Below are 27266 nucleotides of genomic sequence, written 5' to 3' on the forward strand. Positions count from 1 at the left end.
GCCTGCAAAACAGCTCTGACCCGTCGAAGCATGGACTCCACAAGACCTCTGATGGTGTGCTGTGGTATCTGGCACCAAGACATTAGCAGCAGATTCTTTCAGTCCTGTAGGTTGCGAGGTGGAGACTTGTTTGTCCAGCACATCCCACAGATGCTCGATCGGATTGAGATCTGGGGAATTTGGAGGCCAAATCAACACCTTGAACTCTTTATCATGTTCCTCAAACCATTTCTAAAAATTTTTTTGCAGTATGGCAGGGCGCATTATCCTGCTGAAAGAGGCCACTGCCATTAGGGAATACTTGGTCTACAACAATGTTTAGGTAGGTGGTACGTGTCAAAGTAACATCCACATGAATGCCAGGACGCAAGGTTTCCCAGCAGAACATTGGCCAGAGCATCACACTGCCTCTGCCAGCTTGCCTTCTTCCCATAATGCAACCTGGTGCCATCTCTTTCCCAGGTAAGCAGCACACACTTACCCAGGTAAGCGACACACACTTACCTCTTAAAAAATCCAGCATTAACTTTTATGTAGTAGCTCTTCTGTGGGATCGGACCAGATGAGCTAGCCTTCACTCCCTACGTGCATCAGTGAGCCTTGGATGCCCATGACCCTGTCGCCGGTTCACCACTTGTCCTTCCTTGGACCACTTTTGGTAGATACTAACCACTGCATACCAGGAACACCCCACAAGACCTGCTGTTTTGGAGATGCTCTGACCCAGTCATCTAGCCATCACAATTAAGCCCTTGTCAAAGTTGCTCAGATCCTTACGCTTGCCCATTTTTCCTGCTTCCAACACATCAGCTTCAAGAACTGACTGTTCACTTGCTGCATAATATATCCCACCCCTTGACAGGTGCTACTGTAATGAGATAATCAATGTTATTCACTTCACCTGTCAGTGCTGTTAATGTTATGGCTGATTGGTGTAAGATCTAATGAAGTTAGAAATCTAATGGAGACTCCATTATCAGAATTCCTATGAATTTTGCATGAGCTCAGGCTGGATTGCATGGGATGCATGTTAGACTGGAAATTTTGTTAAGATTTTTCTTTTCGTGATGTTACAGAGGAGGGCCTTAGCAAATCTAGTAGTATACAAGTCCACAAGTAAACATATTTATTTGTATTAAAATGTACACACATGTGTGCTCAAAATATGTTAATTCTTTATTGCAGTTTGTTAAATATGCATATTTATTGACTATGTAGCCATTTCAATTAATTTTTGATTTATATTTTATTAGTGTAGTTGAATAATTTAGCATGTGCCAAGTTGCTCTTCAAAATATCTAGATAAAAACCCTCAATTACACCATCAAATTAAATTAAAATCATTTCATATAAAACATTAATAATAAACTGTAAAGTTTATGTAAACATGTAAAAACATTCTGATATACATTTTTATTGTGTATTTATCTTTGATGTCTAATAATTGAACTATAATTTACTTTTAAAAGAGATATAATTAATTCTACAGACTTACAGGGTAAATATTTTTTTATATGGCATAAAAACACACTTTGATTACACATACATATATTTATAACATAATATATTTTGAATACAACTGAAAAGGTGGCAGTCTGGTACTATACAGCTTTCCGCTTCAAATGTGTTCTGATCTGCATTAATTAGCTAATCAGTATTAATCATAAATACAATATTTATTAACTGTCATTACTGTGTCATTATTGGGTATGTAGTTAAATATATATGAACCTCCAGGATAATAATTGCCTGAAAACATATTTAAAATATGTAGCAAAGTTTAGAATAAGCCCAAAGTAGTACATGGTTCATATACACGGGTCTGATCATTTTGATTGTTCTTTTGGTTCGACTGGTTCTTCTCCGTGTCTGTTGGATGAAGTGAGTTCATTAATATTAAGAACTGGAAATGCGTTTCTGGAAAGTTTCAGACATGATATAGGGTAAATAGCTGAGCATAAGGAGTGGTATTGTCATACAATTATGCTTTGTAGAGACAGACATGTTTCAGGCAGCGGATCGACTTTAGTAATGTGCTTTCTGGTCAACACAGACCGAAGAGTTGGTGTGTATGGGTGATGTAACTGTCTTGGATGCTCTGTGTTGTGTCTCCTAACAGCTGCTGTAGTGCTGACAGGCAGGCTAGTGTAGCCCTGAATGAACCCTGAATAGACACTGAAGCCTTTCATGTCAACCAGAGATACTCTGTTTGAAGTCTTGGTCAAAGACATTTATTGAGTGACCTTATAGTAATACAGTGAATGATAACAGTAATGCTAAGATAACACTGGACATCCTCTTCAAATGTTCCCTGTGTGTTGCCGGATAAGCTTATCAACAGAGTGTTAAAAGGGCTACTATAAAAAAGTCAGTTGTTCCCACCCGCTGGTCAGAGGGCACTGTTATGGCAACCCAGGATTAAAGTTATGCATCAATACAACTGGCTTGAAAAATATTTATATTAGACATTAGAGGTGTAATGCGATGTTTTAAAGTAGGCATGTCCTAAACCGGAATGCCACAGAAACTCTGGAAAACACTGGGGGAAAAAAATGCCTTCACTGCCAGCATGGTGTGTGAATTCTGGTTAACTGTTGTTCCTCAACCTCAGCTATATCACTCCAGTTTAGAATTGGGCATGGGACTGTTTTCTTTTGTCAGATGCTCTATAATAATAATAATAAATAAATGTATATTGCTGTATTTGTATCTGTTTAGACCACATGGTCTGACCATTCCAAATAATGTATTCGTATTCATATTTGGTTACATCACTAATGTAAATGGACTATACGCACACCATAGCAGCAGGTAGATCATGACATATTTTGTTTTGGCTGTGTTAAACATGGAGCCACTAAACTACACACTTAAATGGAATGCTTCCTCTTAGTAGAACTGATCAGTTACAAGTCTAACAAGTCAAGGTCTGCATGTTAATTAAGATGGTTTGATATGCTGACCACCAGCAGCATGAACTTCTGCCACCTTTTCTCAGACCACATAATTTAAACAATCCTATTATTCACAGATCAAATGGTAAAGACAATTTTTTTGTTTTAATGTCTTTAAATCCAATACACCAGTCTGTTCTAATCTCCTTATTTACTAGACATTCCTGCTAGATTAACTGAATTAATCTTTTGTTCACTTAGAAAGATTACCGTAATTCCTGGTCTGTGTAATAAGGAGAACTTTTGGGTGTTTGTGCCTTTTATGCACTTTAAACAGGCCCACACAGTTTGCAAAAGCAAAACCATATTCGGAACTCAAGAAGACAAAAATAACACTAGACACTATGAAAGGGGATCTGGGGAAAAATTCAGAGGTGGAAAAACATGCACACTAGAGACCACGACTTAGAATTACTGTACAAATAATGAAGGTGGAAGAGGTGGAACTAATTATGTGAAGCGAGAATAATATTCAAATCTGGAAAGTGGGAAACCAAGAGGGTCAAAATAGTGGCAGTGTAGAGGTTTTGATGTAGGAGGATATACATTAAACTCCTATAATTTGTGCAGTTTGGCAGTGTGGTTGCGCAGCAGGTAGCATTGATACCTTACAGCTCCGGGGTCCCAGGTTCACTCCTACACTCAGATGACTATCTGTGTGGAGTTTCTGTGCATGTTCTCCTCATGTCTGCATGGGTTTCCTCCAGGTTCTCTGGTTTCCTCCCACCTCCCAAAAGCATGCCAGAAGGTTGATTGGCTCATTCCAGTTCCTGGGATAGACCCTGACCAGGATAAAGCACTTACCGAAAGTGAGTGAGTGAGTAAGTTTATGTGTCTCAGATCAGATATAATTTTAGTTACTGATTGTAAATTAGTGCATTTTTTACCAAAGGACCAAGAACAAATGTAAGCAAACGTTAACCAAAGCCAGCTAAACATGGCTATTTTACTAAATACGAAACATTTGCGTGCATGCTAACAGCTAGCTGTCACAATACAATGGCTAGAGGAATTCAATATGTAGCTAACAACAGATAGATATTTGTAGCAATAAATATTAGTTACTTACCTCAGTGTGGTTTTTAAGAAAGCTTTTTTCATTGTTTTTTCAAATCAACAGATTTGAAATGAAGTGAGCAGAAAAAAGAGATTAAAATAAATAAAACTTAAATAAAGTACAGATACACTCACTGGCCATTTTAATAAGAACATCTGTACACAAGCGCATTCATTTAATGCACATGCAATTAATTAATAAGCCAATCTTGAGGCAGCTGTGCAATGCATAAAATCATGCAGATACAGAGCTTCAGTTAATTTTCACATCACACATCGGAATGGGGAAATGTGATCTCAGTGGCTTGGACTGTAGCATGATTGTTGGTGCCAGACGTGCAGGTTTGAGTGTTTCAGAAACTGCTGATCCAGTGAGCGGCAGTTCTGTGGGATGGAAAAATGGCTTGTTGATGAGAGAGGTCAGAGGAGAATGGCCAGACTGGTTAGAGCTGACATGAAGTCCATAGTAACTCAAATAACCACTTTTTACCTCAACCTCAATCTGAGGCTACAGTGGGCACAGCCCCACCAAAACGAGACAGTCGAAGATTGGAAAAAGGCCAGGAGCTGTTTTTTTCCGATCATCCACTGTCTGGCTGCAGTGGCATGTGTCCACTGTAGCCTCAGATTCCTGTTCTTGGCTGACAGAGGTGGGACCTGATGTGGTCTTCTGCTGTTGTAGCCCATCCGCCTCAAGGTTTGACGTGTTCTGAGATGCTTTTCTGCTCACCATAATGAGTGGCTGGTAAGTGTACTTGATAGAGTGACAATACTAATAAAAAATTTTTCACATAATTACTATTCCCCACTGGTCTCAACTGTTACACATTAATTCATGTTGAGGGGAGTCAGTTAGCCAAGCACGAGAACCAGATGATGGTGATCTACGCCCCTCTAGATCATCACGAAAGCACCACAACCAGATCCTCAAGATTCAAGCCAAGCCAGAAAGCTGAGAGGAACAAGCCAAGGCAGGGGTGAATGAGGCTGAGGCATTGCAGAAGCTGGACAAAGACCTCAGTACAGTTCTGAACAACTTGCTGAGTGTCAGCATGGAGGCAAAGCTCAACTTATTCAAGGACATCTTATACAAGGACTACAAAGGCAGGTTTGGTGAAAGGATCAGCAAGTAGTCAACAACCCCAAAAGGAAAAGGATGGGTTTTTGATCAGAAAGGTGATCCGTGACCAGCTTTTAAAAAGATGGCAGCAGCTCTGAAGGAGCTTGAGAAAGGCATGAAAGTAAAGAATGAGGAGTATGGCCTGAAAATACTCTGGTAAGAGGTGAACCAGAGGCTAGGAAGCCTACAGGGGTGGAGTCCATTAGGAAGCAAAGGAAAAGGAAGGAGAAGGAATAAGCCACCAGTGCTTTAGAGGCCAGTGCAGTAACTCTGCAAGAAACGACCCATTAGGAACACCAGTGTGTGTGCTGCAACCCCCAGCACCAAATAGGGCAGGCTAACATCAACGCTAGGACTAAACTGTGGTCTACTATACAACCTGGATGCAAACACTGCCCCGTGGTACTGAAGCTATTGTGGACCCTAAAGAGGGTTGTCTGGAAGCAATAATGTATCCCAGAGAGCCACTCATCCCTAAAGAAGAATCTTCCTAAGACATCAGCCAGTAAAGGAGCGTTGTACAACTGACTGTGGAGAGGAAGATTTTCTTTTCAGGGTATGGCTACTTCATGAAGGCTAAACTACATTTATACCAGCTTCCAGAAGGCAGGTGTGTCAGGCTTGCCACGGTATATATGTGAAACATTACACTACAGAACATGGCAGCAACTTGAGAAAAAAATGACCTGCATATCGTGTGGCTGAATCTCTGCTTATGGGTCAGTCCCACACCAGCTTATTGATTCAACATGGAGTTTATCCACATTTCCTCCATAACATCAGAAGCCCGGAGGCCATGTGCTCCCCCACATAGGACTCATAACCGACTGGCAGCACCTGGAGGTGGGAATCACTACGGGTACTCTTCAACAAGCCGATGCAGTACTGAAATAACTTTCATACAGCCTGGCGAGAATAGATCAAAGCACACTCCCTGGGAAGTACAAAGTTTGATGCTACCAGCTGTACCACGAGGTGATGTGGCCACTGAAATCATGTGCAATCCCTCTAGCAAGTAGGATTGATGGGAAAACCCGACTCATACATTTGAAAGTGCTCCAGAAAGTGCATCGCTAGACTTGGTTGGGGAGAAACTCTGTGGCTCTGGTCCAAAGCCTACAGAAAACAGAGGAAGAATTTGTTCATTGCAGAAGTGGCAAGGGTGGAGGAAGAGTGGAATAAGGCTAAGGCTGTGTCTGTCAACCTTATATAAGTGTAGGGAAAAGGGCTGTCGTGGTTGTCCTGCTGAGGTCTGTTTTTTTTTTTAACTTATTTGAAAATGTAAACATTTTGTCTTAGTGTTCCTAAAAGTGGAGGTAGAGGTGGGGCACTGTGTGAAGTCTTTTACAAGAAGTGTGTACATAATTAGAGTAAACTCCAGTTAAGCGTGTTTGTGCCAGTGGCTGAGGGAAAAGAAATGAGTGAGTTTTAGTTATTGAGAAACGTGTGCCAGGGTGACCCATAAGCAATTGTGAAAAACTGTAAATATAAAATGGGGTGAATCATTTAACTGCACTGTCATCCAGTCCAGTGGTAATGTGGGAGAAAGAAAAGCAGAAGAAAGAGAGAAGGAGAACGCGTTATAAATGAGTATGACTTAAATCAGCTCCCTTGCTTCTCTAACACATTTTTACAGAGTCGTTGCCCAGAGGCCCTGACTTCACTTTTTCTTTTTGCCCCATGTGTAAATAAAAGCATTATATTTTGCAGTGGTTTGGCTTTTTTAAGAGTGAGGTTAGCAGTGCATTGAGTGGTGAAATGTCAGCACATAAATGCTTTAGCAAGGGCAATAGAGAGTGTGTCGCAGGGTGCTTGTGCATGTGTGTGTTAGAGTGCGTTTTTTCATATATACATATATCCTGTGCTTGCATCTATCTGCCTTATGTGCATGTTGTGCACTGGTGGTAAATTTGGGAAGTTTAGGCCAATGACAGCTTGTTTGTGCTGAATGGTGCTTATGGTGCCTGAGTTAAAGCTTGGTGATAATTGTCTGTGCACAGTAATGATATTGTCTGGAAATGTCAAGCCTCTCAGCACCTTCCACGAAACAATTAACCACGCTTACAGCCCCTCTCCCACTCCACTCAGCTACCTCAGCAATTATCAACTACACAACACTGTGCCACAATAGCATATGATTGTGCATCCTGCCCTTTCCGGCCAGAGCTGCATGCTAGGGTAAGTGAGAGCTTCCAGATTGCTGTATAGATGTGATGAAGGCCACTGTGTGTTTGTGTGTTCGTACGTGTTTGCATTTGAATGTATGGGCGTGGTTAAGTAGAAACACTCGTAGATTCAAATTTCATTTTTTTTTTTTTTTTAACAGCTGGAAGGAATGGTCTGTTCATAATTGGTTTAACCTGACAGTTGGTCTAGATTTACAAACTTTACTTTTGTAACCAAATTCCTTTTCTATTCATTTCATCTGCAGTTACTGAATAATCTGTAGTAGCTATACTGACAGAGGTGGAAAGTACTTCAGTTGTTGTATTTCATGACATTTCCATGAAAATAAAGATTTTTTACTAAATCCAATGATCATGACTCAAATATGGTTTTCTTTTGCTTGAATCAGTCATGTTCTTGTGTGTTGTATATTTATTTATTTATGTAAGATTCAAGTATTTATTTATGTAAGATTAAATCCATAGCCAGTTTGTATGGAAACAACAACCACAAGTACTGCCTGTCCTCATTGAAACAAAATCTGATTTTATGCAAAATTCCTGTGAATTCAAATGAACAGGGCAGTTGTAGTTGGATTTCATTTGATTTCATACAAATTAAGTTCTTAGAAATTGAACAAATGCTAACCTTCCACCAACCCCAGCATATAAATCAAGTTGTGCCAGTTGTTACGAATTTGCAAGTGTAGAACCATCTAGAAAAAACTGGTAACTTCAGTTTGCTTACATTTTACTCTTTAAATACTCACTGCAAATACCCATTATACCATTGATTATCTACTTCTGCAGTGCTGTAGCCTCACAGCTCTGGGATCCTAGTTCAATCCTGGGTTGCTGTTACAAGATTCTCTGCATGTTCTCCCTTTGTTTGTTTGGGTTTTCTCCAGGTTCTCCCTGTCTTGGGCTATCCCTGCTTTGTGCCCAGTGTTCCCATGATAGGCTCTAGACCTGTCATCACCCTGACCAAGATGTAGTGGTTAATGAAGATAATTGAATGACTAACTATTGATTGAATGACTAAAGTGATTGAATGACTAATGAAGATGAATGAAAGACTAAGTGCACAACTGCTTCCACATTTAATTGAGTAACAATACCCCCATTTTCACTTCATTTTTGTTCTGTTTCTCAATCCCGGTTACTGGGTGATATGATTTAAGGTGAATTACTGAATAATAAGCTGATACTTTTAATGTTTCAAGAGAATGTGATGTATTAGCTGCTCAAGAGCTTCTCTTATGTCTCTTATGTATAACCCTTCTGTGTATTACAAGGACTGAGTTGTTGACTAGGTCTCCCCTATGCCCACGATTGCTTAGTATCGCCTTGACTGACAGGGGAAAGAGTAATGCCATCCCTTCTACCCAGAGAACACAGCCAATTTTACTCTCTTTTTTCCAATTTTACTCTTGGCTATGGATGGCTGTGGCATGCCGGGACATGAACTTGAATCTACCGACACAGTGTCACTACCTGACAAAAAAGAAAATAGAAAATGATGAATGATGCTCCTTTTCCTAAAAAGTGCTATTTTTGTTATCATTCTATTGTATGTTTTATTTAGATTGTATGTGACATGAAACCAGTCCACACTGAGCAGTTCAACATCAGTGAAAGTGCAGCTGGGAACAGCTGTCCGCCTGACACTGTCTGAGATTATCCATGCTTATTATCTTCTAGTTTCTGAGTTGCTTTAACCTGAATAATTGTGTCCACATAAGCTCTTCTTCAGTCCCATTCACGTGGTCTTTGGTTGCATCTTTATCATATATCATACTGATTCTTTGATAGGAATATGGAACAGCCCTCAACCTTAAAATAATGTTATAACATAATATAGTTTATATAATGCAAAAATAAATATTTGAATGTATATATTAAGTAAGGAGTAAAACATGACAAGATGTGCTGTTATGGGAAATAATCAATAACAGGGTGGTGTGATGCATTACCACCCCAGAGCTGATTATTCTACTCTAACAGCACATCATGAAGTGTTTTATGCCTCTTATAGCACTGCAATCTGCAATTAATTGTTCTATTTATTAAACAATGATTATCCATTATAAATGTCCATTTTAAACATGATATCCATTTATCCATATATTTATTGCTGTGGAATGTCCATTAAACAAGTTAATTCCTGTTATCACTTATATTATAACAGCTATAATGAGTTGTTTCTTCACCAGCCTCTCTTTTTTCTCTGTCTTTAAGTTACTAAGACAAAAAAATGCAGCTTGTTATGTTTTTGAGAAATCACAAAGAATATCCTCTGTCTTTAGACTTTCCCATGGTAGAAAAATTAAACAAACAGCTTTACCTATGACTGTTGCAAAGTGCTGACACTGGAGACTTCTTCCATAAACGTTAACTAAAAGTCTCCTTACATAAAGCTTCACCGTATCAATGATTAAAGGTTTTTCTTTTATTGGATAATAACACAGTGTTAAAAAATTGTTTATTAGTAGACATAGATAATGTTGAGCATCTGCCATACCAGTCCCTGTGATTTAGCCGTTATTATTCGAAATAATAACATATTAATATAAAACTGTGATTTGAATTATAGCTGGAACTATTGCCACACTTGCTATTATTGAAAATTAATCAACACCTTCTCACCAATCAGATTCGAGAATTGTGAAGTGATAAGAAGATGTATTGATCCACCACAGCGGACTTGTGGACTAATATTTTGCCTACATGTGAATTTTTGAAAACTTGTCCAAGCCCTAGATGTCATTTATCGCTCAGCTTTTCTGGAATTCAGGCTTCTGTGAATATTAAGCTTGTATTCTCTAACCCAGTGTCATGGCTGTTCAGCACTTTAATACTTCCCTGATTTATTAGGATGTAGTAATATTTGTTTTCTCTCATGGGTTCGTGAAGGCCTATAATCACAAATTCTGCCACTCTTTGCTATGGCATGCTCTTTATTTTCTTCCTGTATTTTGGGTCTTGCTTGCCTTGGAGAAGTTGACAGTCCCCACAGACTTTGCTCAGCAGGGATTAGTAAAGCAGGAGCTCTGGTGTGTGCCTGGACAAATTTGCTGGCTATCGCTATTTAAGGTCTGCAGGTGCTATTTATAGAACTTTCTACTGTTACCATCTTTCCCCTACCAAGACAAAACCTCTCTCTCTTTCGTGTGTGTGTGTGTGTGTGTGTTAGGTGGGTGTGCAATACTTGTGCACCTTCCTGTAAAACACAGGATGAATACATTTCAGCACATCTGTTTACCCCCTCATCGATCATGCCTGGATAAATTGTCCAGCTAAGCACTATGTAAAACCCTATTCATCATCCAGCATATTTAGACAAATGTCCTGTGTCTCTCATCACATGTACGATGAGTTTTTGTACATTAATAATTGTTCGAGAGCCGAGAGCTACACTGCTTTCCAGAAACAAAACAACAGAACAGCCTTTGGATTTGCTAAGATAAATATAAAGGTGTCAGTGTGGACATGCTGGACCTCCTTTTTACTTCTGCAGGTAGTACACTCCAGCATTCAAGTTCTCGAATTATACTTTAGACTTGCTTGGAAAGGAATATAAAGCAATTAAGCCTCTAGTAGTATAGCTTGCTAAGTCAACATGGTGTTATATAGATGACCGAGTAGAGATGCTGCATGTTGTTTAGGTGTGAAGCATCCTGGCTCTGTCTTGTTTCAATATTTATTAAGTAACTAAATAGATTATTTAATAACTAAATATTATTATAAATTATAAATAACTAAATGGATTAAAGACAGAAAAAATCATGCCGTCAGTGATGATGCAATTCTGTTAAACATTCTCGTTTTCTGCTGTTGGAATTAATATCACGATCGAGTGTTATGTAATGACACCTGGATTTGGTACAATACAGTTGGAGAGAAACACCACACATGAGGAATTTACCCAGCAGGAAATCTCACCATCTTACTGCAGTTATATAATTCATTTTGTAATTAACATTTCACCTTTTGCGAATTCCATCTTAATGTCTCTAGCAGTCCACATATCATAAACTCTGTAGATTATGGCATAAATTTCACCAAGCATGAAGTTAATTACGCAAACATGGTTTCCAAATTGCTGTAACTACCCAGAAAGTAAGAGGAAAAAAACTCCATTCATAAATATTTCACCCACAAAAATGTATATATTTTTTATTTTTATTTCATTAAAATCACTTACCATATTTATTTATTTATTTATTTATTTATTTATTTATTTATTATTTCATCAAGTGTGTACTTTTAAGTGTCAGTGATTGCCAGTCCAAGTTATTTGGGCTCATTATCTGGCCTTCATGTACATTCATTCATTCTTCATTCAACTTCAGTAACTGCTCAGAGTTGCTTTGGATCCGGAGCGTATTTAGGGAATACTGAGCGTGAGGCAGGAATCTATCCTGAATGGATTGCCAGTCCATCATAGGGCACTATGCCAGGTAAATGTTTTTGAACACCCTGTATTAATATTTTTAGTTAAACTTCAAGAAATGGGATCAAGTCTAGAATTAGAAAATATATAAAAGGAAGGAATATGTATATGTGAAAAGAGAAATGTTTGATAAAAGTAAAAATGTCTCATTTCACATATACTGGGTAGTGTAACTGGACTGTAAAATCTGAAATGAATCATGCTAATCAGGTGCTTATAGCACACCACACATATTTCTCACATATGCTAACACTGGCTGTGGGTCATTTATATATAAGCTTACAGTAACTGCTTTGCCAAACATGTGCACTAGTCTCATCATAATCTGAGTATAGATGATTAATAGCTTCTTAAATACCAAGAATAAAGAATCTCAAAGAGTAATTATTTACCTTTTTTCCTTATTTATTTGACAACAGCAAATAAAATGTAATAAAATACATTCTACTGTACATTCTCTATGAAATAATTCATTACAACTCTAACTGTAATGTTATTATAATTATTATGTTATTATAATTCTTATACTGTTATAATTATTATAACAGTTGTATGCTGAACAGTTATCTGAAGTTCAGCTGTTGCTCTCTGTTGTTCCTTATAATATTTTAATAATAATAACTGAGTTAGAGTCTGCCTTATTTTGTGACGTTAATGGTAAAACAAACAAAAAGAAAACTTTTGATATCAGCTTTAATGTCCGAAAAAAGTTTTGTGTAAATTGTTCAAACTGGAAATTGCATTAGCTGAGAACATTATTTTTACACAATCTCATCTTCTCTGTAAGTATGCCTCACCTCATCATTTTACAGAACTTCAGATGCAGCAAGCCAAGTTTACTTAATATTTGGAAGCATTGTGAGAAAAAAAATCAGAAATTTAACAGACTGTGACAGAACTCTGACTGTTCTTTATTTATTCATTTGCATGAAGTGTAATTACTTTAAAAGTCAAATTGAACAATCCTTTTTCATCTGATTTGAGAAAAGTACATGTGGTGATAAACATATTCATCAAACATTTTAATATTTCAATGCTTATAATCTGTGATTCACAGTTTAGAAACAGGGTGTAATACCCTAAAAAGCAAACAAAGCAAGTGCATTTTGTTTAAAAGTTGTTTGTTTTTCATCGCAGTCTACTTTAGATATACGCTATATGGCCAAAAGTTTGCGGACAGCTGACCATAACGTTCATACAGCATGTGCTTGCTGAACATCCCATTCCAGATTTAGTCCCAGTTTGCTGTTATCCTCCACTCCTCTGGGAAGGCTTTCCACTACATTTTGGAGCGTGGCTATGGGGATTTGCACATTGAGCCACAAGAGCATTAGTGAGGTCAGGTACTGATGTTGGGAGAGGAGGCCTGGGTGCAGTCACAGTTCCAGTTCATCCCAAAGGTGTTCAGTGGGGTTGAGGTCAGGGCTCTGTGCAGGACACTCCAACTTTGGCAAAACGTTTTCATGTGATAATGACAGTGTGCACAGGGGCATTGTCATGCTGGAAGAGGTTTGTGCCCCTTAGTTCCAGTGAAGGGAAATTGTAATGTTATAGCCTACAAAGACATTCTATACAGTTGTGTGCTTCCAAATTTGTGGCACCAATTTGGGGAAGAACCACATGTGGCTGTGATGGTCAGGTGTCTGCAAACTTTCGGCTATCTGGTGTAAATGATCACATAGAGTGTAGCTTATTGCTGCATACCCATGAACCACACACAGAGTGTACATGCAGCGACAGCAAGAATAAACCTTATTATTTGCCAGATAAATTATTTAAGGATATTACACATAAATTACACATAATGCACAGCTGTATGTACTAGATGTTGATAAATTACACACATTCTAAATTGCTCTGCTCGTACACGGCCACAAGCATTTACATAAAAAAAACACCCCCAAATCACCATATATGGTAAACAGTTTCCCTTTAAAAAGCCTAATAGCCTAAACACTGCTTGTTGCAGATGACATGGAGCATGTTAAAAGGTCTAAGAAAATGAAGTTCACTGATAATGAAGTAGAGCTACTGTTGCAAAAAGTAGAGTGAAACCACTAATGTTTTTTTTTTTTTTTTGGCACTTGGTTTGGTTTGTGTACGAAATTAATATATATATTTTTTATTTTATGACTACATGTGTGTATTCTACTGCCCCAGTTACATTTAGAAAAGCTGCAATGCCATGAAAATCCATCATTGCTGTTGTCTTTTCCGCTGTATTTGGAATTTATTGATATGATATGATATGATATGATATGATATGAAATGATATGAAATGATATGATACGATATGAATGAAATGATTGCATGTAAGATGTGTCATTATTTGGCTCACAGTTGGTTGGGAAATGGCAGACCTGTCTCCAATGCCTTACTGAAATGTGCCTATGGATAAAAACTCTAGAATAGCAATCAAACAATATTCAAAAACAAAATCGACCAATGAGCCACTCATCACTCTCTGCAAAGAGAATTTTGCACTCCTTAAAAACATGTTCCCTGTACAAAGCTGTGTGTGCCAAATCTCTCAAACAAGGCATCATCCCAGTCAAACTTTTACCTTTACTTGTACCTTTCATATGATATTACTTTAAGTTTCATCTGCGTTACCTGCCTGCACCTTGCTGTGAGCAGCAAAGTCAGTAATTACAGTGTCGGTTATGCTGATGTTATTGACAATAAGTGTGATGAGAGCTCCTCATAATCAGTTTAACCAAGATTACACTTTTCTACCACGAGGGATTTCTACATACTCTACGTACTACATGGTCAGTTGTGTGTAAATATGCACACATCCTCACGCATAAGAAGAACAAGAAATCATATTCTCTGCGTGAAATCGAGACCCCAGGTTGTGTACACAAAGGAATTGGGAGTTCTCTTATTTTTGTGTCACTGTTATTGAGTTATAATCATAAACATTGAGGGCACTTTCTTGTTTAAGTAATGCTTCCCTATACTCAGCACCTTATCATCTTCATCACACCATCATTATCAGTAGACTTGTAGCAGATAGAAATTTTGATATGACTTTCAGCCAGGCCACGCGCTTGTTTGCAGGAATCTGAAAATCTCCTCACTTTGACCTCCAGAAACCATCATTTTGCTGATTGTGAAGATTTAATTTCGGCTTTTTTTTCAATTGGCATTTTTTTCTCTCTGGAAAAAGCTCAGAGAATATGACTAAAATTTGCCACTTAGTTGAAATGTGAACCTGATCAGAAACTGATCGGCTTTTGGGCCCTTCTTCCTCTATCCAGTCTGATTTCTGCTGATTCAGGTCTCCTATTGTCTTTCTTGGATCATTTTACCAAATATCTGTTAGGAACTAATGAAGTAGCAGGGAGGTGAAAGCCAGCGGAAGAAAAGAGTGTGTAGAGCCGGTGCATGACTGCCTAATCTTGTGATGTGGTCAGACACATAAAAAGACACATGGTAATAAATAGCTATTTTTGCAAGCATCAGTCTTTTCAGGTCCTTGTTTTCTGTTCTTTGTATGTGTTGAGTGATGCTGATGCTGCTATACGTAAATCTGCAGTTTGACAAGTGGACAGCAGTTATGTTTTTGTGCTCTGATTTCTGCTATGAAATATTAATTACTATGAGGAATAAACCTGTGCTTCTGTTCCTAATATGTAGTAATTATGTAGTAGTAAGTTGAGATGTGTCTTAATATTCTTTTTCCTCAAACATTTTGGACAGCTATAGTGTAATGCATTTTATAATCCAGTGGTTCTCAAAGTGGGGTCTGGGAAGCACAGCCAGGGGTCTGGGAAGCACAGCCAGGGGGTCTGTGATTTTAGTTACAGCGGTGGATATCACATCCTACCGTTACCAAAGTTGTTTGTATTGTTGGGTTCTTATAGTCATTATCCTGTTTGACTGGTCACTTGAATTAAAAGGGTTTAATCCAAACCTTAACAATGGAAAAAACAAGTAAATTTGTGAATAAATTGGACCTTATTTATAAGCCTACAGTTCTGTCAGTGTAAAACATCAGGAATAAAATGCTCTACAGTTTCAATAAATAGCCATAATATTGTACACATTTAATAATGTGACACATATTTGAAAAGTTTAAGGTTTCCTGGTATAATGAGACTGAAACTGAACGTTTATGAATCTGCTGATTTTAATGGAAGACAAAGATGCTGAATTCATTTTATTGGTTAGAATAGAAGATTGTTTTTGTTTGTTTGGTTGTTTTTTAGTCTTATTCCTCATGGTGAAATAATAACTAATGACTTCAGGCTCCTTCAGAATCTTCATGTGTATTGAGGAAGATAACTGTGTTGGTGAAGGTCATATCAGATGCTAAGGTTCACTGGGATCAGTTGTATAAGTAACTGCTTTGGGTGTGTCTACACTCAGCCTGTCCTTCTGGTTTATCTGGTGTTTCTGTTATGTACGGCTCCAGGTAATTAAAGCTCAGAATTGCGGTAGTATTCCTGACATTATGAATAATGTTCCAGCTACACAAACCATTGTTTGTCTGTGTGTTTATAACAACATATCAGGCATTACTGTAGCATAAGGTATTAATTATCTGTAAATCCTGGAATTCTAAAACATTTAATTAAAAAATTACCATAAATATGTGGACATGTGATGTGAAAAAACAGTATGTTGAGCCATGTGTCTAGACCTGTGCTCTCTATGTGCAGTCATATTACATACTCAGGAATTCAACCAGCTGTGAACGACAGAAATGATTTGTCAGATGACTGAGTAGTGAGCGTTCCTCCAGCAGTGAGGAGATGGTGTGCTGCAGGGTGATAGTCTGGTCCTGGAGGATCTGGCATTAGCCTCTTAAGCGCTGCTGTGCAGTTGATCTGTTTCCAAAAGTTCCATCATGGACAGGGAGCGCTGATCCATCAGTATAGTCTTTGTTTTAGGGGACTTCAGCTGGAAACACCTGGAGTAGCCTGGGAACCTCCACTGCATGCTGCATATTCCCCAGAGATCCCCTGTAGTGTTCAGCAGCTCCAAGCTAAAAGTTTGCAATTGCGCCAGCTGATTAGTAAATTTTAAATTATAGGTTAGAGACCAGGCATCATATGTAAAACTTTTGCTCCACAAAAACAGTCCATTTTCAGATTTTGTTTATTTTCCATCAAAACTGTAATACTTCCAAAATATGTAAATGCATTTTTATCCCAACTCCATTAACTACACTAACTAACTTTAGTTTAACGACAACTAACTTTATTTTATTTATTGTTGTAGTTTATGGTTTTTAAATCTCTACATACTCAGTTGCGTGTTATTGTTTATTTACAAAATTATAATATAATGTTGTCTATTTAAAGACATATCCTTAATGTTCATAATAATTCCTGCTGAATGTTTCCTTGGATTATGTTAGCTATCTCAAAGAGGCTTGTTTCCATTGCACCAATTTAAGTTATTTAAGTTATTTCATAGACCTGTGTAAAATATGCACTTGATGTACACGTGATGTACACATTGTATTGTCTTCCACATAATAACATTAATAAACGGCTATGCAAAAATCTGACGTGTATGTATCACAATAAAACAAAAAAAAATACATTTAAAAAATATGTTCTCAAAACAAATGCATAATTAGTGATTGATTGCCCTTTTAAATACATAAAAAATATAAAAATAAATTATACTGCAAAAAAAATGTTAAGGGTGGGATACCTGGATAAGCATTTTGGTTGCACTGCACATTTCGCTCATTGCAGGAGTGAATGGAGCAGAGTGAGTTACACCTCTGTTGGATGGTTTCAAACTACAGTCCACACAAACATGCAGAACTCAGTGTGGCAAGTGTGGAGTGAAGGCTTCTAAATAAACAGACCCTCTCACACATGGCACAGCTTTGCCCAGGATGTGGGGCTCTAATTTCTTCTGTTAGCCGTCTGGTTCCCACGCAAGCATGTTGGGCATTTCCACTGAGGTTCCGTGGCAGTGGTGATTACGAGCACCTGTGTGTGGAGCTCAGTGCCAGCTCGGATTTGAGGGCTCAGCCAAATGCACAGAATAAGTACTGATTGAGTCCCTCTTATGCCTCTGTATAATATGTTGGTTTATTTTATACTTTCATTTATTCATGTGAAGTAATCCAAGAGACTTAAAGAGTGAAAAAGACAATAAATGATTGTGTTGATATTTCAGAGTGAAACTAGATCTTGTCCTTGTGGTCATTCTTAGGCATTAACCTGCCCTTGTCTTTGTGTGTGTGTGTGTGTGCGTGTGTGTGTGTTGCAGTTTCTTGCTGGTGTTCAGCTGTCTGGTGCTCTCCGTCTTTTCCACCATTCCCACCCATCAGGAAACTGCCAACCAGGGCCTCTTCATCTTGGTAAGAAGTGTCCCATTATACACATGCTTATTTTAGCAATATCCTCTTTAACATGCTTACAATTAAAGAAACAAAATCAACATACTGTGGTGACTATCCTACACTCACGACAGTGAGTGGTAAAAAAAAACTGGGTAAAATAAATAAAAACAAACAAAGAAACGAATTCATTCATTCATTCATCTTTAATAACTGCTTTATCCTGGCAGTCGTGGCATGTATCCAGAGCCTATTCCAGGAATATTGGGTGTGAGGCAGGAACACACCCTTGACAGAACAGCAGTACATCACACTAAACACACACACACACACACACACTCATTCACACCTAGGAGCAATTTCGCATACATAATCTAACAGCATGTTTTTGGGAGGTGGAAGAAAACCGGAGAACTTGGAGGAAACCAAAGCAGACATGAGAACATGTTAAACTCCACACAGACAATAACCTGGAGCTGTGAAGCAGAAACACTAGCCACTGCTCCACCATGCCAACCATAACTAACTACCTGGACAGACAGACAGACAGATAGACAGACAGATAGATAGATAGATAGTAAAGAGAATCAGATATTTATTAATTAAAGTGATGCCAAGAACATATTTTTGTTTCCTAAATAACCTTTTGATTAATGGATCTATTGATGGAACTATTTCTGTTGGTGCCACAAAGACAAAAAAATTTCCACCATAAATATTCAGGACCAAAGAGTTATGAACGCCAAAAAATTCCATGGATAAATTCTTTACGAAACCAAAAATGGCTTTTCTATGGTATCGCTCTAAAGAACCTTTATTTTAAAATTTTTATTTTTAATAAAAATTTATTAAAATAGCACAGGCTAACAACATAAAAGGGTAGTAAAGCATTCAGCAAAATATTTGTTGAAATATCTGACTGGTTATCTTTTGTGTGTAAACCACCATGTAGACAGAGCTGGTGGGTTTTGTGTTGCCTGTAAAGTCTCACTCAATGAATGCACAAATGATTCCCTTTTTTTTTTTTGCACTTTGCACTTTATGACACAAATAGTACAGTAAATCTTAAAACGTGTCATCTTATATTCTTTTTAACCAGTAAAAAGATTTAACCTTATGTCATTACATTGCTAGTAGCTTGTCTTACCTTAAGAAGATGTTTGTCTGTCCATTTGTCAGAAGGAAAGATCTTGTTTTGTCTCTAAAGTTGGTCTTGGTCTAGTTGCTTTCCACTTACATTTCCCACTATTACTTCCAAATCCAAAATTGCAAATGAATGTCATTTTAAATATATGAGAAAGCTTTTCTGTGGAACACTCCATCCAGTAACAACGTATATACCTTTTGCGTGTTGTTTTAGAGGTGTGTTCTAAACCATGGTGAAGAGGAGGCATTTTTAATTAGCAAGCAGTATGGAATGTGCCTTGGTTGCACCTCTTTTTTGCAGCACATCATTTTTTTACTAAGTGCATTATCATATGGTTGACAACTTTTATTACTCTGTAAGCATAAATAAGGCATTCTTTAAAAGGAAAACGTGTTTTTGCCATTTCTTTTCTTTATTACCTGCAGTAATATCTTAAGCTTAGGTGTTTAAGACTGAGTGGCTGATTGGCAGGTTGCAAGACGGGCAGCTCAGTGTCACGTTTCTTTTGGCCACATTATGTTGTTTTCCTGTGGGCTCTTTGTACGCAGAAAGAGCAGTGTAAGCACAGCACAGGATTCAGGTGTCTTGAACCAGTAATCTTAACAGCAATAATATCCATTCACCCATTATGAAGTGCTTTTGAAGGGGTAATGGATGCTTCTCTCTCTCTGTAATGATAAAGAATTTTGTCTGACTGCTGTATGAAAGCAATTACCTTATGGGAGCAGTAGTAGGCCTGTACTGTATGTGTTTGTGTATTTATACAAATATATGTAATCCATCCAGCCACCTTCTCTGCCTTTCAGGTCATGTGACACCATATAGTGCATAATTTGGGATCAGCCATTTTGTAGTGTTGTCCAAATTCTCTCTGGACAAATTATATTCCCTGGATAATCTCACTATTATTATTCATAGTGCACTGTAAATCCAGTGTATAAACAATGCACAAGCATCACAACACATAACAATTTATCTTAGCCTAAATTGTCAGGATGCACATCAGAGCAGCCAGCTTCATTTATTAATGTTAATAAAAGTGTTTGATGACCACTCAAGCCAGTAGGTACTTCTTTACTTCTCTATTTTTGTTGTTTTCATGTGCTAAATAATTTTGGAACATTTTGTCTGGTGTCTCCATTATTGCTGCCTCTATACAATGCTCTATAGAACAGTCTATATATAACATAGTGAATGAATGAGTGAGGGAGCGTTTTCATACACAGCATAAGCATCCCATTACAATTAGTCAATACAAGAACATGGGTGGACAAATAATAAATCCATTAGCTAACCCAGGAGACAAGTCAAAGCTCAGTGTGCTGCCTAGTGTCATATTTTTGTAGACCGGAAACCAAACTGACCAAGCTAAAAAGTGATATCTAACGTAATATAATAACATATGGCGAGCTACCTCGCTAGTCGCATTAAGTGCAGACTAAGGGATAACAATCAGTATACTGTATGAATATAAATATGAATGTGAATATGGGGAGGGGACAACTGTACAGCCATGATCCCACTACAGTAAAGTTTTTGATGTAGCACATCATGCTCGTCATCACATCATCAAGTCCTTGGTAAAGTTTTCAGCTGTGAGGTTTAGTGTTCTGTGCTCGCATTACATGTAAAAATTTTATTCGACTCTGGCTAAGGTCAGTATTTCCTCAACATGTTTAACTGCCATTTTGTGAGCAGGAGAGTTATATGACGGCTTGGTTGCTCAGTTGTGTCAGTGTTTCCACATGTCAGTGTTTCCACATGTGTTAATGTTTCCTGCATGTTACTGATTTTGAAAAGATTGTCTTTTATCCGTGCATGCTAATTAATTAGTTAAAAAAAAAAAACTCTACCGCCAGTGAGATCTCGCCTCTGCTGATGTGTGTATTGTACATTTGATCAAAGAAGCCAGATGCAGTTAAAAAGAATAACAACTGCATGTCAAAATGTTTTTCATGGGAAAATTTCAGTAAATAATACAAGTGAAATCATGTCACCTAACATTAATTTATCAGTGTTTGTATTTTCCAGAAGGTTGGAGAATACAGCATGCAGACTTTACTGTTGTTCACTCAGAGTATTTTTAAAGAAACTCTCCTGTATTTAATGATTGCATTGTATTTTCAAAAATATAAATGAGTTGTTTTGTTTTTTAATAATTTACTTCTCAATTTCCATTTCAATGTTGAGATGGTGATGGCTTCAAAGAACCATCTCAGGGCCTAGTTGTTAAAAATCACATACAGATTTTTCAGTTTTCCAATATTTTATACTGTACAGTACAGATTTTTAAGAGGGGGGAGCAGAAAAGGTGTACACTGAAGGCTTTCTGCTTGCTTTGTGTCCTACAGGAGTTTGTGATGATCGTGGTGTTTGGCTTAGAGTACATTGTGAGGGTATGGGCAGCTGGCTGCTGCTGTCGCTACAGAGGATGGCAGGGTCGTCTCCGTTTCGCCAGGAAACCCTTCTGCGTTATAGGTAAAGCCTGTGTTTGCCTCTGATTATGAGTTTTCACACTTCACTCTGAAAATCTTGACCTCACTCACTGTGTGTACGTATATGCTCCCATGTCTCTAGACTTTATTGTGTTTGTGGCGTCAGTGGCTGTGATAGCGGCGGGAACGCAAGGGAACATCTTTGCCACATCGGCTCTCCGCAGTATGCGCTTCCTGCAGATTCTGCGAATGGTGCGCATGGACCGCCGAGGCGGCACCTGGAAACTACTGGGGTCTGTAGTGTATGCACACAGCAAGGTAAACACACACCTACACATGCAGTTAAACTTCCCTTAACCCCATTGCAGTTTCTCTGGAGCATATGCACTGTTAAAAATAAAGGTGCCAGAAAGCATTTTTTAGAGTGTAGACCATTTTGGTTCCTTAAAAAATATTTCAGACCATTATTTTTCAGCTGCAAACAGAAAAATTATTTTTCACCTCAAAAAGCCTTCCATCTAATGGTAACATTAATAGTGGGATTTTTTATGGTGGCACTAACAAAAAAAATGGTTTAAGTTTCATCAGTCAAACGTTTCATTATTAAACCAAAAATGATTTGTATATGACATGACTCTAAATAACCTGTCCTGGCAACTTTATTCTTAAGACTATAGTTGTTCCCACATGATCAGTCTATTTTAACAAGTAATAATCACATGTACAGTGAGATTAGAAGAACAGTAATTGCACACAGAATCTAAGATGGTATGAAAATTACTCTATGCCGTTATCCCCTGTGGTTTTAGGAGCTTGTCACAGCGTGGTACATCGGCTTCCTGGTACTGATATTTGCCTCATTTTTGGTCTATTTGGCTGAAAAGGACATCAACACCGAGTTCTCTACCTATGCAGACTCCCTCTGGTGGGGAACTGTGAGTATATTGCTGAGCCATAGTAGGTGCTTGAGTTAATTCCTTGCACTTGGAGAATAGTGCCTCTCAAGAAGCATTAGAACAAGAATATCTGCTGGCTGACTTCTTATCCTCAGTGTCTGCTTTCCAGATTACCCTCACCACAATTGGCTACGGTGACAAGACTCCACACACGTGGCTTGGTCGGCTTCTGGCAGCTGGCTTTGCCCTGTTGGGGGTCTCTTTTTTTGCCCTGCCTGCAGTAAGTGCACCTCCTATCCACTGCCTGTATACTGAGTTGGCTGATGCAGGATACAGCTGAGCTGAAGGTTAAGGGTCTTGCCCAACCATGACAGCTTGGAGGTGCTGGAATTTGAACACACAACCTTCTGATCTGTGACTAAAAGCCTTAACTACTGAACCACCACAACTACACCATAACAACACTGCAACTAGCTTGCATTAATCCAACTACTTCTAACACTGAATTAACTCCACAAAAAGATTGCATTGAATTAATACATACTCATTGAGCTAGTTGTGGTGGCTCATTGGTTAAGGTTTTATGTCACAGATAAGGTCAAGTGTTCAAATCCCAGCACTGCCAGACTACCTTGATCGGGTCTTTGTGCGAGACCTTTCAGCTCAGTTGTATCCTGCATCAAGCAAATGTAATGGGTTATGTGTCATTTTATACTATGCAACATATAACAGTTCTTTATTGTAAATATGTCTTACAGTTGTTTACTGTAAATTTTACAGTACTTTATTGGCATCCCAGGTTGCCAGTAAATTACTGTAAAATCTACAGTAATATTTATACAGTGTGATCCCTCTGTGTTCTCCTCCAAGGGAATCCTCGGTTCAGGTTTTGCACTGAAGGTGCAGGAGCAGCACAGACAGAAACACTTTGAGAAGAGGAGAACTCCAGCAGCCACTCTCATACAGGTGATGAACTAATCAGCAACAAATCTGTGCTGCATGAATCTGTGCCGCACGTAGAAATCAAGTCTTTAAAGTCAGGTTCTGCAAATGTGTTCGTGTGTGTCTGTGTTTGTTAGGCTGCGTGGCGTCTCTATTCTACAGATGCTCGTCATTCATATCTCACAGCTACCTGGTATTTCTATGACAGTATGCTCCCATCCTTCAGGTAAGTACGGTCTCTGCTAACGGCCATCTAAAATCAGAGCTTGCTGTTCGTTTGTTGTGCAAACTGAACTGTCTCATGCAGAAGCCCTGTAAACAATTCCCTCCTTACAGAGGCGGCTTTGCACATTAAGGTAACAGGTCCTCATAATAAACATTACAGCTGAGCCAATCATTTTTTTAAATAAAATTTTGTCGGTATATAAATTTCATGATATTTTCATTTTCATCCACCTGAAATAAGAGATTAACCCAGCCTGTTATATATCTTTGGAGCTGCATCAGTTTATGGTGAACATTTATTTTATACTTTGGTTATTTGTGTAACATGCTGTGCTGTTTGAAAGGGTTTTTTTTTTCAAAATCAATAGCTCTGAAATTATTTGGTTAAAATCTACTCTTAATCACTTTGTATTTTTATGCAGAGGCCCCAAAATGGTGACAGGTAGTGTTTAGGGCAGTTGATTGAATATTAATTGAATGTTAATTCACCCAAAGGCTAAAAACCTATGAAGCGTCTAATTTTGATATTATTAAAGTCAATACTTTGACCCAACCATTAGCTGAATTTTAGATGAGAGTGAAAGGTAATTTCTTCATGTATTCTTATTTGACTTTTATTATTTTACCTGTTTAGCTTTGGTAAAAAGTCAATTACTCTGAACAAAGGACAACAACTGAATAACACTGAGTCATCTTAATTATTATTTATTTCATTTTATTTTTCATTACATTGTGTTTTTTGTGCCTCAAATTAGTTCAGAATTACTCAGTGCTTTTCTGTTCATTCTAGTTGACTCATTGAAAGGACCTGAACAGACCTTTATTTATTAGGACCCTTAATAAACTGTTACTTGATTTTAATGTCAACGAGCCTTGATGCTTTGTTCCCGAATTTTTTAAACGTTTTTACGTGTATCCTCAATGCTATTATTATTATTATTATTATTATTATATTATTATATCCTTATGTTCATACTCATTTTTAACATTTATTAAACACTTATTTATTATGACTAATTTTTTTTTAAAAAGACAGAATGTGTTCTAAGTATGCATAGCTTTTCCTTTATCCCCAAATTTAAATAAATAAATAAATAAATAAATAAATAAATAAATGTTCACATAAAAAAATATTTAGCAATTTTTTAAAATCTAAAGTTCTGTCTTTTTAAGTATGTATTTGGTTAATCATTTTGCTCTCATTTTATGTTTTTTTTCTTTTGTCATGATTTTATATGTTTAATTTATTTTTGCTCATGGGTCAGAGAATTGACGTTACTGTTCAGTCACCTTCAACGGCAACGTAACACCAAGAAGTTTCTTCACAACTACCACACGCTGCTGTCAGGGCTTCGGCCCTACAGTTCCCTCTATGTGTCGGGGGACAGGTATGCTGCTGTCCAGCTCCAGAATACACACCATGTCTGCCATCTCACACTGAACACACATTATTTAAAGCCCATTCATGCACACATACATTCTACCATTATTTTCACTAAAAGAAAGATAACCTGTTTACACACAGTGCAAAAATGTCACAAGATACACTGAAGTGCTACAACATTCAACCTCAGAGGAACTGCAACAGTCACATTTGTGCTACCATTGCTCCGTGTTGTTTCCTGTGAATGCTTTTAACATATTACTCACACTACTAACACTCCTGTTTTCCTGATATTGTGTTTTGCTGTCATTTTTATACACTGCTTACCTTTCACTTTAGCCTGCCATCATTGTTTTCATGTAGTGTGTTTGTAATTGCTGTGCACACACAAAATGATTGACAGGCGTACAAGGACATCATCATGCCTTATTAATGCTGTTGGTCAGCACATTTGGGTAGAAGTGTATTTTTTTTTTTTTTTTTTGGAAACATACTTCAGCTGTCAGAATGTAAAGTGTTTAACTCATTCTTTTTAATTTCACAATGCAGCTTAACAGAAAAACTCCACCCTGAAATACATTGAATGTGTTTATATTGAAATATGTGTGATGTATTTATTTTGTTGGTTGATGGTTTTTCTATGTTATTTCTGTGAGAAGTTAGTGGTTTTCTGCTGTTCAGGCATCACAGAGTGACAGTGAAAATTTTTCAGCAATCAGAAACATAACTAAAAATGGGCAGGTTTTGCTGTTAACTCCAAATGAGCAGAGCTTCTTTTGAGCAATGTTTATATTAATGGGAAATTCAACATAGAAATAGTGGAGACAGCAAACATTGGCCTCAAAGTTCCAGAATGCAATGCAGCTATATGATGCAGTTGTGCTTGACAAACTTGATGCCATTGGCAGTGGTATTGCATGAAAGTTGAGGCTTTCAAACTCATCTGTTTAAGCAGAGTGTACAGATGAGGAGGTGAGAGAGCTGAACAGACTAAAGGACTAAAGTGCTGCTGCATCACTCTCTTTAGGTAGAGATGAAGTGAGAGCTCATTTCCACTGGCACCACTATCAGCAAGTAGTCAAATGGCATTATGGGTAATATTTTTTCACCAAAATGAAAATAGACCAACATGTCAGTGAAGGAAGTTTAAACTACTTCCTTACAAAACTGATCTTGGACACCATGTTAATTGTAATGATTAATATGCAAGTCTTTCAGGGTGGATTTTTCCTTTAATACTGTAAATGCAATTTGCCAAATTTTTATAACTCCAGACATTACTCATCTATTCTTCTTGTCCATTTCCCTTTCTCTTTCTCATTTATCTGCCATCCTTCCATTCCTCCACACTATAAGGAATTCTGGAGGCACAAGGTTTGTGGTCAGCTTTTGACAGGATTTTGATTTCTCTCATGGATAAAGCTTGTTGGCTGTGCTATGCTGTGCATTCTGAACTGTGTTGTCTTTCTTTCTGCTGATACAGGAGATAATGACTGATTTTAATCAGTTAGTGTTGTTAAGCATTGCAGGTGATACATCTGGGCCTGGCGCACTCAGTAGATGTGTAACCTTCCATAAAAAGGGCTTGAAATGACTAATTTTCACATGCGGAATATCTGCATGCTATCCCCGCTTGCTAATCAGACCTGTCTGCTGTCTTCTTCGTGGTAATTGTATTACCTGTCCTTTAACCTAATCTCTTAACCCCACATTTATGCCAGCAGCTGATCCCTGGATAGTTTCTCGGGTTGAGAAGTGTTTAGGAGCCTAATAAGATTTGCAATGAGTGATCTCTGGATCACAGTTTCACCCAACTAATTTAGATATTAGTCAGTCGTCCTATGACAAAGCTGCACTTGGATTTTAAATGTCTGTTATCAGCTAATAACTTAGTGAAAGAAAACATAAAAACCAGGGGAAAATACATGAACCCTCATCTTTGTTCATAGAATATCACTGCGTGTCAAAATATCTTCTACGATATAATTTTGTTTGACAATAAATTTTTCCAAAGTCAAACGTAGCGCTGTATCGCCAGTTTCATGACATCGGTTATACGAATTCCTTCTTTTGTTGGTTACCGAGTCACTAGCTGGAAGTTAGCAATCTAAATAGCAGCTATGAGCTAAGCAGCATATCAGCAGACTTCTATCATTAGCTACAGTCCTCAGGGAAGTGG

At 37.8% G+C, this 27266-nt stretch overlaps 1 protein-coding gene across 4 annotated transcripts in view; it reads left to right on the forward strand.

The window, feature by feature from the left end:
• Nucleotides 1-27266, forward strand: part of LOC113536355 (potassium voltage-gated channel subfamily KQT member 4) — a 60168-nt gene that overhangs the window by 18736 nt on the left and 14166 nt on the right. For 2 of the 4 annotated variants that reach the window (XM_034298800.2, XM_026930238.3), the window contains exons 2-9: nt 17989-18079; nt 21557-21683; nt 21783-21958; nt 22450-22575; nt 22706-22816; nt 23407-23502; nt 23616-23704; nt 24969-25091. In XM_034298800.2, coding sequence (XP_034154691.1) covers nt 17989-18079; nt 21557-21683; nt 21783-21958; nt 22450-22575; nt 22706-22816; nt 23407-23502; nt 23616-23704; nt 24969-25091 — 939 coding nt within the window. Of the gene's footprint in view, nt 1-17988; nt 18080-21556; nt 21684-21782; nt 21959-22449; nt 22576-22705; nt 22817-23406; nt 23503-23615; nt 23705-24968; nt 25092-26443; nt 26462-27266 lie in introns of all 4 variants that reach the window. The other 2 variants (XM_034298799.2, XM_034298803.2) reach the window with 2 other exon arrangements.

Source organism: Pangasianodon hypophthalmus, chromosome 23 (genome assembly GCF_027358585.1).
Source record: "Pangasianodon hypophthalmus isolate fPanHyp1 chromosome 23, fPanHyp1.pri, whole genome shotgun sequence".
NCBI lineage: Eukaryota > Metazoa > Chordata > Actinopteri > Siluriformes > Pangasiidae > Pangasianodon > Pangasianodon hypophthalmus.